This window comes from Rhinolophus sinicus, chromosome 2 (assembly GCF_057876585.1).
Source record: "Rhinolophus sinicus isolate RSI-liver-muscle chromosome 2, RSI-T2T, whole genome shotgun sequence".
Taxonomy (NCBI): Eukaryota; Metazoa; Chordata; class Mammalia; order Chiroptera; family Rhinolophidae; genus Rhinolophus; species Rhinolophus sinicus.
This window is the reverse complement of record NC_142502.1, coordinates 46,888,219-46,901,486: the sequence shown is the minus strand read 5'-3', so window position 1 is coordinate 46,901,486 and position 13,268 is coordinate 46,888,219. Positions and strand designations below refer to the sequence as shown.

Genomic DNA, 13,268 nt, shown 5'->3' with positions numbered 1-13,268 from the left:
CTGTAGTCCAGACTTTCTTTCCTGTCTGCCTTAGCTCACTCACTCTATTCTCTGTTCTTGGAAGGTCATCTCCCATTAAAAGTTTCTAGACGCCTTCCAGATTTCCCAGCTAAAAGTCCTCTCCTTTCACTGATTCCACAACACCTGGTAGAATCTTTTGTCGCTTTCTTCACCCATCTCAGTGGATTGCCAGCCTCTTCTGGACAGCAATTGGTATTCCCAACACACTTATCATAGTGCTTCAGTACACTTTTTGTTTAATAAAATTAGGGCAGATCACTTAGAAAGTCCTCTTTGGATACATTACCGCATGGCCACTTCATCTGCTCACTGTCCATCTTGGGCCGTTGGCTTTCCCATGTCACTTATAAATTCTTTCAAAACATTTGAGCGTATGTCATATTGAGAATGATTTATGCTATTCTAATACAGAAAACAAAAGGGGTAGAAGCACACTTCAGGTACTCTGCCAAAGACGAGTTGGGCGATGGAGGCAAAAAAATTGAGGCTACTATTTAGGGAGATGTGATGAGGTAAAAATGTTTCCTTAAAATATGAGGACCCATTGGCTTATGGCTTAGTAATCTTGGTCAAATACGCTAATCGAAAAGGCTCAGGGGTGGTTACACGTCATATATCCCAATTCCTTGAAAATGTTTTGGGTTCCTCTGCAGCTGGAACTGAGCGCAGAACTGCCCAAACCCTAAGCCTAGAGCCGCTCACCCCGCCCTCGGCGCCGCCGCACTGCATGCTGGGAGTCGTAGTCCTGGCGGGCTGCTCCCGAAGGACAGAAGGGCACGCGAGTCCAGCCCGCCTCCAGGTTACAGGAGGTCGCTGTCCTGGGCTGCTCCCTTTCGTTTTCTCGCGCGGAGTCTTCCGTGAGCACGGTTGGATTTGTCTGTGCCACCGTCTCTCTTCAGGGTTTCAATAAAGTTTTCCTCTTCCTCCCCTTGTACGGAGCTCAAGATGGCGGCCTCCCGGTCGCCCTTGGTTACTCTGCGATTAGTGCAGAGCCGGCTGAGAGGGAGATGTTTTGAGTGCAGAGCCTGGGCCGCTGCTCTCGCTCCTCCGGCCACCGCCCCTGGGAACCCCTTTTGGAAAGGTCAGTGACTGTGCCATGAGTAGGCCGAGCCGACTGCAAATGACCGGGAAGCCTCGGTCAGTCACCCTCTCTTCTCGATCTCCCCCAACTGCCCTCCTCGTTTCACGGTTTTCAGAGCCCAGGTCCCCTGGAAAAGAGTTTCAGTTTCTCTTGCCCTTCTATTACTGCCTGCCGGTAAAGGAGTCCTGAGCACTGAGGGAGCTGGCCCAGAGTGTCATTTTGAGGGTCAGAGGTCGCCCCGGAGTTTGTTCCTCCAGGCTGTTAGAGAGCTAAGACCTGGTGAGCCCAGGTGTGGGAGTGCCCGAGTAGAAGAGATGCTAGTGTGGGGTTGGGGTCTGGGGACCCTTCCACCTTGCACTTTCCCAATGGTCCAGGCTGGTGACCAGGCACTGGATCTGAAAGCCACGCCTCGGACCCTGCGGGCCCTCGAGGACCTCTGGCTCTCGGGATTCTGGGAACAGAAGTCCACAAGCATTCGCAGATTGAGGAATGGACTCTTCGTGTTCTTTTCAAGTCAGTAGAGGCTTTAGTGGGGTGTGGTTTGTCACCGGGCTTGCTTCATTCATTCAACTGTTATGTGTTCATGAATGAATGGACGTATATTTTGAGTAACCAAGCCCTTAAGGAGTGGTAATTTTACTTCTCTATTTGTATATTCCCACTAAGCTGCGGGCTACTCAAACGCAAGAACGAGGTGTCATTGTTTCCTTAGATTTAGCACAGTATTTGGTGCGTGATGAGCAGATGTGTTTTGGAATGAATGAATGACGTTGTTCTTATTGTCTTTCCCATCAGCATTTATGCTTCCCCTTTTCTCATTTCCAAGCAACCCCCTCTTACATGTCTTAATAAATTGATTCTCATTGGCTGATTTAGCTAAAACTCCACCAGTCTTTGACTATTATCATCAATAGAGTTGAAATTACTACTAGAACTGTGATTATCATCTTAGGTTTTTCTGCAAAGTTTAGCATAATCCACTTCATTTGTAATGGAATATTTTGGTATCATAAGGTTTGGATCATATTATAAACTTTATTTTTAATTTTTGGAATAGGCAATAAAAGCAAGTGATACAAAATTCAAAAGGTGGAAGAAGAAATACAATAAAACATAACACTCTCTTCCACTCCTGTTTCCTAGCTGCTTAGTTTTCCTCCCAAGAGGCAACCTCTATACTAGTTGTTTACGTACGCTTGAAGAGACATTCTGTGTATGTACAAACATATAAATATATGTATTAAAAAAAATAGAAGTGGTAACACACACACTGTTCTGTTCCTTTTTATTATTTTATTTAGTGTATCTTGGAGATCATTCTATATCAATAAGTATAGAACTCTGCCTCATATTTTAAACGGTTAAAATAGAATTCCATTCTATGCATGGACCATAATTTATGAAAATTAGGATTTAAGGAACATCATCCTAATGACATATAAGATTTACTGAATTCTTATTCTATGTCATGCAATACTGAGTGCTTTCTACATAACATTATGCTGAGTGCCTTCTACATACCTTATCTCATTTAATTATTATTTGGGGGATGATGAATCCAAGATTGTGGAAGTTACATGGCTAGGTAAGTGGCAGAAATTGTGGGTTCAGGTAAAGGCTATACTTGGACGTACAACCGAACCTAAAGACTATGCTATTAACCTGTGCTCATACTGCCTTCTGCACTCAAAATTTTGCTGAGTGTAGAGATTTGATGAAAATGCAATTAGGATAGAGGTCAATTTAACTGTAACTAAAGATACTCCCTTCCCTCTTTAAATAAAAGAAAAATTTAAGTTGAAATGTTTAGTATTTAGAGTCTTACAAATTTTTCTATGACTTTCTTGATTTTTTTTTGGTTATTTACTGTTTATTTTTATATGTTATCTCCTTTTTTCATCTTTTCAAGTCTACTTACTACAGTGTAATGTGATGAAAGCAGTGGCTTCATGTTAAAAGAATAAAATAGATAAAGGAAAAGAATGAGGGGAAAGGAAGAGCGTGTTTTTAAATTTTATTTTGCATGTTCTTAACTTTGTTTTTATGTGTCATCTAAGCTTTAATGCCAGCCCTGGCTCCAAGACATTGTGGAAATTGGAACTGTGAAAACTTGAAGGGTCCTAAAATGCTGTTCATCGAAATCACCTGATTGCCTAACTTTAAACTCCTTAGGAAATACATTATGAATTCTATTTTGAGATAGGTGTATTTCCATTAATAAGATTATTAAAAATCGAAAGTGAAATTTGATATCTTATGTAATTTAAGTATATATGCTCAATTTTGATTTCACCCTTGTTTTCTTTGAGGTCTTAGTGTATCTTCATTTAATGCAACAGCTATTCAACCTCTAGACAGTTAAGGGGAAGTATTTTATTAGGAATCAGCGTGTCCATGGTGTGGGTGTTAAATGCCTCAAAATTGCTAATTCAGTTAAAGCCTTGTATTAAGTATGTGTGTGTGGGGAAAGTGAATGAAATTGAGTTCCAGCCCTTAAATAGCTCAGTCTTGGAAGGGAGATGAAATTACAATAGCTAACACTTACTGAGCCCTTTCTTTGTTCCAGGGAGTCTGCTAGCAGTTTCTCTCTCTCATAATTTAATCTTCATAAAAACTCGATATATAAAATTATTTTATGTTTGTTTTATAGATGAATAAGCAGGCATGGCCACTCAACTGGGATTTGAACCCAGACATTTTTGCCAGAACCACAAACTTAACCACTATGTTCCGCTAGCTACTTACCATAACAATGAACATTAATAACACCATGATCTAGGCCCATCTGGAATATTGAAGGACTACAGTGGAGAAAGCAGCTCTGCTTGGAGAGGGAAGGGTTTTTTAGCAAAAGTGTAGAAGGGAGCTGTACATAGTCCTAATTTGCTTATGGTCCATTCGTGAGCACAGCTAGAGATGAAGCTTGGAGGGTGGGCTGGGATCTGGTTAGAAGAGCCCTGTACACGTGTCAAGGCAATGTCAGGCTCAGTGGGATGCTGTTGGAGGTTTCTTAGGAAGTGGTCAGATTTTTTTAGCATGATTATTCTTGTGGCCACCTGAAAAACAGATCAGGAATGCCTGGGATGGGGTGGGGGTGGGGATTTGGAAGCAGGGTGATTGTTTAGAAGGAAGTGGTAATAGTTCAGGGGAAAGTGTTTTAGGGCCTCAGTTACTGCCCTGGTGAGGATGGAGAGCAGGGCAACTAAGGAGGAAATTCAGAGACATTGCTTTGATAGAATTGATAGGCTTTGGGAGAGACAAGGAAAGAGAGGAGTTAAGGTCAGTTTAGGTTTCCTAGTTTGGGTAATTTAATGGCATTGCCAAAGTACCTATCAAGGCAAACAAAACAAAAAGTAAGCCCAGGGCATTTTAGGGGGAGATCACATTTTGGATTTGTTATATTTGAGGTGTTTATGACGCTTCCAGGTAAATAAGTCCAATTAATTGTAGGAAATATGGGGATCTGGGACTAAGAAAGGAAATTTGAGGTGTTGGGGGCCCTGAGAATGGAAGAGCTTGCCTGGGAATATTTGTGGAGTGAAAAGGAGAAAGGGCTGAGGTTGAGTCCTTGAGGAAAACTGACATTTTAAAGCTGAAGAATGGGAACTTGTCACGGAACAGTGAGGTCGTAGGAGAACTAGGAGAGAAGCCAACGAGGAAAATGTTTCTAGGTTTTCTAAAACTGAAAATTAGCATATCTGAAATTCTATTTTATGTAAGCAAACCTTAGAATTTAAGTTTATTTCCTAGAGGCAAGGTAATGTGAGTCACATCTTGGGATTTCTTCTTCTTATAGTATCCTTCTGTATCTCAATGTTATATTTTTAGGTGTCTCTTATTAAATGATGAATCGTATTTACCTTTAGCTCCACAATCTCTTTAGTAAATGTCCACAGGAGATCTCAATTAGGTATTAATATGAGTAGAACTAATCTACCTTAGCCATATGAATTGGTATAATTTATTCATAGTATAGATTAATAGTTAAGAAAATGGGCTTTGGATGTTTATTTACCCAATTAGGTGAACACTCTAAGTGAAACTTCGTGTTTTTTGGATCTCCGTTAACATTTATTATCATATTAGGAAAGAATGTTCATGTCTACTCCTGAGACTAACTATATAATGGTTGCTTTCCATTAATTTTTTTTTTTTTTAAACATAGCACAGCTTATTATATAAGCATAGCGAGTACCCTAGATGTAGTTCTAGAGTAGAGGGTGGGGCAGATGAAATGGGTAGGCCCAAGAGTAGAACTGATGGAAAGGAACTTCAAAGGGCCAGAAATGGATTATTGAGCTACTGTTTATTAGCACTACTTCATACCTTAAGAGCTTTATTCTCTTTGTTTAAGTAAATGATGACTATTTAAATGGTGTATAAATATTTTGAATTTGTCTTTTCACAAAAAGTACCACAGAAATAATGGATATTAAGGGTCTAGAAATTGGTAGTTCAGCGTTTGGGCCCAGTGCAGTATATGCTCTATGAATTCTCTGACAAAAGTTCATCTAGCTTCAGCTTGATTTCTTAGGTTACTCATGTTTTCTCTGACCTGTGACTAAGATTTGTTCTAATTTCTCCCTTTTGTATATGTCCGTTCCTGCTGTGTTTTGTCTTCCTTGCCTAAGATCTAAAGTCCTCCATTGAGGTCCCATTTCTACGCCTGCCCTACTGAAGGTACTGGAGGTACTTCAGGGTCTTTTTTTTATAACCTTCTTTCACTTCTTACTTCCTGCTTGTCCTTTCTTATTTCTTCTTTTCATCCAGATCATTCTAGAAGTTACTTTTTCAATACAGTATCTAACCTTATTCTTGACTAGGTGTGGCAGTTTTCAACAAATTTTAAAGCATAAATATAAAATTTTTAGAGTATTTCCTTCATAGCTTCTTAATGCAATTTATATCTTAAATGTAACTCCTGTAAGAGTCCATTTAATTTATTAGTTATTTTATTTTTAATATTTATTATATTTATTGGGGTGACATTGGTTAATACAATTATATAGGTTTCAAGTATACAATTCTATAATAAATCATATATATATATATATATATATATATATATATATATATATACATACATATATAGTATTGTGTGTTCACCTTCCAAAGTCAAGTCTCCTTCCATCACCACATAATTGACCCCTCTTCTTCCACCCTCTTTCCCCCCTTACCCTCTAGTAACCACCAAACTGTTGTATTGGGTATATGAGTTTTTGTTTGTTTGTTGCTTTCAGTTTTACATCCCACATATGAGTGAAGTCATATGGTTCTCAACTTTTTCTGTCTGACTTATTTCGCTTAGCATGATAATCTCAAGATTCATCCATGTTGTTACAAATGGCAACATTTCATCTTTTCTTATGGCTGAGCAATATTATACTGTATATATGTACCACATCTTCTTTATCCAATCATCTGTTGAAGGACACTTCAGTTGTTTCCATGTCTAGGCCACCATGAATAATGCGGCAATGACCATAGGGGTACACATATGTAAGATTCCATTTTAAAATTCTCATTTATATATGTGTGTGAGGGTATAAAATTTAAAATAAATGAATAGAATGAAGAGATGTTACTTTTCTTTATCTTTTGAAGGAAAATAGATCCCTTACATCTCATTATTAAATAATGTATGAGCAGGGTGAATATTAAGGAGTTACTCAGTATGCTAGGCCATGCCTATAATTACTTCAGAATAGCTTTACTCAGATTTTTAGGCAGTATTCTACTGATTTGTTATCATGAAATTTAAAGTACTATTTCTTTTCTTTTGTTAAGTTATACACATTGGCACATTTAAGGTTAACTAGCTTCTAAAGGAAAAGAATGATAACCAGCAAGCATTTAGTTTTAATTTTCATAATTTTTCTACTTAAATCAAAAGCACCCTTTTAAAGTTCCTAAATCAGCCTTTTTTTTTTTTTTTTAATAAATAAAGTAAATCATCTCATGATGCATTCCTTGATGATGGCTTATGTTGTTTTTCTAAAGAAAGAATTTAGTTAAAATTTGATTTTCTTCTATTCTGTACTTTGTTTTTTTCATCACTGACTCAAACATAGGTCTTTAATGTCACTGGTAAATCTGACTTTTTGGGTCATTGGTGACCATTGCAGTTTTCAAAAAGCAGCTCGATATTTGTCTTTTGGGTATGATTAAACATATTAGGGCATAAATGGGCTGCCTATGACCTTAGCATGGGCTTCTATCATTGTAGGAGAACATTTCTGGTCAGTGGCGACTGTTTATAGTTTGTTAAAATTAGCACATGTACAAATAACTCATGAATAATTGTGAACACAGTATTTGAATGGATGTTTAACAAATATGCATTAAAAATCTAATTACAGTAATGAAGTTTACAGCTGAAATTTTAATGCAGCCCTTTAGAAATATTAAATGTGCTTTTCCTGATTGTGCATTTTTCTCTCAGCAGTTGGGTAAACATTTTAAACTGGAAATCTAAATTCCTTATATAGTTTTGATATCATTTAACTAAGTGTGTATTCTTTTTGGCAACAATCTTCTTTCTTTTTGTGAAGAAGTGAAGCTCCTTTTATTCTATAACTGCTACTTGGACAAATTTTGATCGGTTTTTTTCTTAGGACTGGTGAACATATGGGACACCAGATGAATAATAAAATGTGACCTGGACAGACTAGATTGTGATTTTTCTTTTTAGATCTACTTTTATTTTCTTAATTTTTATTTAAAAAATTATTTTTAAATTACAGTTGACATTAACTATTATATCAGTTTCAAATGTACAGGATAGTGGTTAGACATTTATATAACTTAAGAAGTGATCCCCCCCAATAAGTCTAGTACCCACCTGAAACCAGACGTAGTTATTATAATATTATTGACTGTATGCCCTAAGCTGTACTTTACATCACTGTGACTATTTTGTAACCACCAATTTGTACTTCTTAATCTCTTCCTCCTTTTTTGTCTATCCCCCCAACCCCCTCTTATCTGGCAACCATCAAAATGTTCTCTGTATTATGATTTTGTTTCTGTTTTTTTGTTCGTTTGTTTTTTAGGTTCCACATATAAGTGAAATTATATGGTATTTGTTTTTCTCTGTCTGACTTACTTCACTTAGCATAATAATGCCTGGGTCCATCAATGTTGTCGCAAATGGTAAGATTTCATTCTTTTTTTCTGGCTAAGTAATATTCCATTGTATATATGTTCCACATCTTCTATCCAGTCGTCTATTCATGGACACTTAGGTTGTTTTCATATCTTGGCTATTGTAAATAATGCTGCAATGAACATAGGGATGCATATATTTCATCAAATTAATGTTTTGAATTTCTTTGGAAAAATACCCAGAAGTGGGATTGCTGGGTCATATGGTAATTCTGTTTTTAATTTTTTGAGGAAACTTCATACTGTTTTCCATAGTGGCTGCACCAATTTGCAATGCCACCAAGAGTGCATGAGGGTTCCCTTTTCTCCACATCCTTGCTAACACTTGTTATTTGTTGATTTTTTTGATGATCGCCATCCTGACAGGTGTGAGGTGATATCTCATTGTGGTTTTAATGTGTATTTTTCTGGTGATTAGTGATGTTGAACATCTTTTCATATGTCTACTGGCCATCTGTATGTCCTCTTTGGAGAGATGTCTATTCATGTTTTCTGCCTATTTTTAATCTGGTTATTTGTTTTTTTTGGTGTTAAGTTTTATTAATTCTTTATATATTTTGGATATATATTACATATATCCAAATATATATTACACATATAATATATATAATTATATATGTATATAATTACATAATTATTGGAAGTATCATTGGCTAATATCTTCTCCCGTTCAGTAAGTTGTTTTTTCGTTTTATTGATGGTTTCCTTTGCTGTTCAAAAAACTTTTTAGTTTGATGTAGTCCCATTTGTTTATTTATTTGTTTATTTTTCCTTGCTTGAGGAGACATCCAAAAAAATATTGCTAAGAGCAATGTCAAAGAGTTTACTGATTGTGTTTTCTTCTAGGAATTTTATGGTTTCAGATCTTACTTACATTAAATGTATCTGTCTATTTATCTCAATACCATTTATTGAAGAGATTATCTTAATCTCATTGTGTATTCTTGCCTCCTTTGTCATAGGTTAATTGACCATATAGGAATGGGTTTATTTCTGGGCTCTCTATTCTGTTCCATTGATCTGTGTGCCTGTTTTATGTCAGTACCATACTGTTCTGATTACTATGGCCTTGTAATATAATTTGATATCAGGTAGTATGATAACTCCAACTTTGTTCTTCTTTCTTGAGACTGCTTTGGCTATTCGGGACCTTTTGTGGTTCCATATAAATTTTAGGATTCTTTGTTCTAGTTTTGTGAAAAATGCAATTGGTATTTTGATAGGGATTGCACTGAATATATAGATTGCTTTGGGTAGTAAGGACATTTTAACAATGTTAATTCTTCCTATCTATGAACATGGTATATGCTTCCATTTATTTATTTTTTCCTCAATTTCTTGTTTTATAATTTTCCTAGTACAGGTCTTTTACCTCCTTGGTTATATTTATTACTAGATATTTTCTTTTGGATACAATTGTAAGTGGGATTGTTTTCTTAATTTTTCTTTCGGATAGTTTGTTAGTGGTGTCTAAAAATACAATTGATTTCTGATTATTAATTTTGTATCCTGCTACTTTATTGAATTCATTAATCAGTTCTAGTAGGTTTTTGGTGGACTCTTTAGGGTCCTCTCTACATAGTGTCATGTCATTAGTTAGATTGTGTTTTGGTTTCATTCTGTAATACTGAATCAATCATTTAATTTGGTATTTCTGTTTTCTCATCTGTATAATGGGATTAATTATCCTCACTACTTTTCTTGCATGTCATTTATGAGGCTCAAATAATTTATTATATAAGAAAGTCCTATGAAAACTATAAGAAATGTTTTTTAAATGTGGGACTATGCTAGGAGTAATTGAAATATTAATGCTGAAATGCCAGAGGTGGTGGGTTCCAGTCAGTGAATAGAAATGGAATGATCTCAACACTATATAGAATTACTAAAACCATTTTAATTGGGGGAGGACTCACTTATATTAACAATGGCAAAGGGCTCGGTCTGATTTCAGTGCTTTGAATTCTAGAAAATACAGTTTTGATTTTTCTAAGATTGTTCAAAGGGCTTCTGTAGATAACCAGGGATGGTTTTTGTTCTCCTGCACTTAATTAACTCCTTTTCTCTGGATATTCTGAACATCTAGAGAGGTTCTTAGAAAATACAAATTATTACTTTTGTCATGATGTTTAAAAGAAAGCTGTTGAAATTTGATTTATAGTATGCAGGTAAGTCACTAAGGTAAAATATTTTCATTTATAAGATACTGCTTATGGATACTGTTTTCAAAGGAATTCAAGTAGTTGTGAATTATTTGCTGTGCAACAAGATATAAAGATAGCATTCATAGAATCATCGAATATTAGAGTTGAAGAGGACCTCTGGGTCATGTAGTCAAATGTCAGATGAGCATAGTATAATTTCTGCCTTAATTGTTTCTTTTTGAGGCATCCTATTCGTTTTTGGATAGCCCTAATTGTAGGTTACTTTTTCTCTGTCCTGTTGCAAAGTTTTGGTGGCCAAGTCATATTCATGTCTCACTTTAAGACTCCTAGGGCTATTAAGACAGGTCTTTCCAATTTGTATTTGATTAGTTATTTTTTTTCTATTTAAAAAATAAATTATTTTTAATTATAAAATACTATATGTACATAGAAAATGCAGAAAAGACAACTACTGTTGACTTTATTTATTATTTATTTATTATTTATTTATTTATTTATTTAAGGAGGGCGCAACTCACAGTGGCCCATGCGGAGATCGAACAGGCAACCTTGGTGTTATTACTAGCACCACGCTCTAACCAACTGAACTAACTGACCACCTGTTTGTTTTTAAAGTATACTTATTACAGTATAAGATTCATTTAGAAAATTATACAAATGATAAGTATAAAGCTCAGTAATTTTTTCATAAAAAAGAATAGATCTATGTAAATACAACCTAAATCAAGCAATAGAACATTCGTAGTACCTGGAAGCTCCCATTGTGCACCCTCTAAGTCACTAGCTTTTTCCTCGCAGCAGTAATCAACTTCCTGATTTATACTACTACTGATTTATCCATTCATCTGTTGATGGACACTGGTTGTTTTCATGTCTTGGCTATTGTACATAATGCTGCAATGAATATGGGGATGCAGATATCTTTTTGAGGTAGTGATTTTGTTTTTATTTGCATAAATACCCAGAAGTGGAATTGCTGGATTCTGTTTCTTAGTGAATCGTAGGAATTCTTTATATATTCTGGATATGAGTTCTTTGGCAAATATATAGATTATAAATATTTTTTACCAGTCTGTGGCTTGCATTTTCAGTTTTTAATGGAGTCTTTTACTGAAAAGAAGTCTGTAATTTTAATGTAGTCCACTGATTAGTCTTTTTTTGGGTGCCCTATTTAAGGAATCTTTGTTTACCTTAAGGTCATGCAGGTATTCTTAAATTATCTTTTAGAAGCTTTGTTGTTTTACTTTTCACATTTAGATCTATGATCCATTTGGAATTAATTTTTGTGTATAATGTTGGGTTGTGGTAAAGGTTTATTTTTTTTCCATGTTGTTTTCCAGTTGATCCAGGAATATTTTTTGAATAGAGATCTTTTTTCTGGGCTATTGCAGTGCCACTTTTGACATAAATCAAGTGACCATATATATGTGAGCCTCTATTTTGTTCATTGGTTCTATTCTTGTGCCAATATCACACTGTGCTAATTCTTTAGCTTTATAAGTCTTAATATGTGGCTGTATGTCTTCCAACTCCACTCTTTGTTCAAGATTGAGAAGACCTGAGCTGTCTGACCCATAGCCACTAGCCATATATGGAAACTGAGTACTTGAAATGTGGCCAATGTTACTGGGGAACTAAATTTTTAATTTTATATTTAATTTCAATTAAATATAAATTTTAAAAAAGGATACTTGATTCAGCTATTGGAAAACTTTTATTTTTAATATATTTGATTTTTTACAGCAGTTTTAGGCTTACAGCAAAATTGGCCGCTGCTCAGATTTCCTCCACACCCCCTGCTCCCAACACATCCAGAGCCTCCCGCATTAACATAAGGATTTTACTTTTTACATCCCCACCAGCAACATGAGAATTCCAATTTCTCTACATCCTCTCCAACATTTACTATTGTCTTTTTCATCATCAGCATTCTATGGGTGTGAAGTGCTATTACATTGTGGTTTTGGTTTGCATTTAATTTTCCCTAATGACTAATGATATTGACCATTTTTTCATGTGCTTCTTTAGCATTCAGATATCTTATTTGGAGAAATGTCTATGCAAATCCTTTGCACATTAAAAAAATGGGTTGTGTGTCTTATTATTGTTAAGTTGCAAGAGTTCTTTATATATTCTGGAGCCATGTTCATTATCAGACATGTGACTTGCAAATATTTTCTCCCATTCTGTGGGTTGTATTTTCACTTTGTTGATAATGTACTTTGATGCATAAAAGTTTTGATTTTGATGAAGTTTAATTTATTTTTTCTTCGGTGACTTTTGCTTTTGGTGTCATATCTAAGAAATCATTGCCTAATCCAAGGTCATGAAGATTTACAATTACGTTTTCTTCTAAGCATTTTATAGTTTTAGCTCTTACATTTAGGTTTTTGATCCCTTCCTACTGGGATTTAATGGGGATTCATTAAGTCTGAGTTTCACAGGTGATTGTGATATCCAGACAGGATTGGGCTTAGAAAATTCACATTAAGAGAGTAGATTGGGGATTGGCAAACTTTTTCTGTAAGAGGCCAGATAATAAATATTGTTGGCCTTGCAGGTCTCTGCCAAGTTTTGCATGGTCTCCGTTGCAACTGCTCAATTTTGGTATTGTAGTGTAAAAACAGCCATAGGCAATATATAAATTAATGGGCATGGCTGATTTGGCCTGCAGGCCATCGTTTGCAGAGCTCTGGACTACTAGATAAATATTCACATATATTTTCTTTTTTTGGCTTTGAATTTTTAAATATTTACATTTTAGAACCATCTGGAAACTACATTGTATGTAGTATGAGGAGATAATCTAATTTTTAATTGTCTTCCAGTTTTCCAAA

At 35.5% G+C, this 13,268-nt stretch overlaps 1 protein-coding gene across 4 annotated transcripts in view; it reads left to right on the top strand.

The window, feature by feature from the left end:
- Positions 1 to 721: 721 nt before the first annotated feature.
- The window catches only part of AFG1L (AFG1 like ATPase), a 198,507-nt gene continuing 185,960 nt past the window's right edge, over positions 722 to 13,268 (top strand). For 2 of the 4 annotated variants that reach the window (XR_016020209.1, XM_074333372.2), the window contains exon 1: positions 1,453 to 1,615. Coding sequence is in view for 3 of the 4 variants with exons in the window: in XM_074333372.2 (XP_074189473.2) it covers positions 1,468 to 1,615 (148 nt within the window). In the remaining variant the exon portion in view is untranslated. Of the gene's footprint in view, positions 1,103 to 1,452; positions 1,616 to 8,208; positions 8,255 to 13,268 lie in introns of those variants that run through there. The other 2 variants (XM_019735074.3, XM_088795525.1) reach the window with 2 other exon arrangements.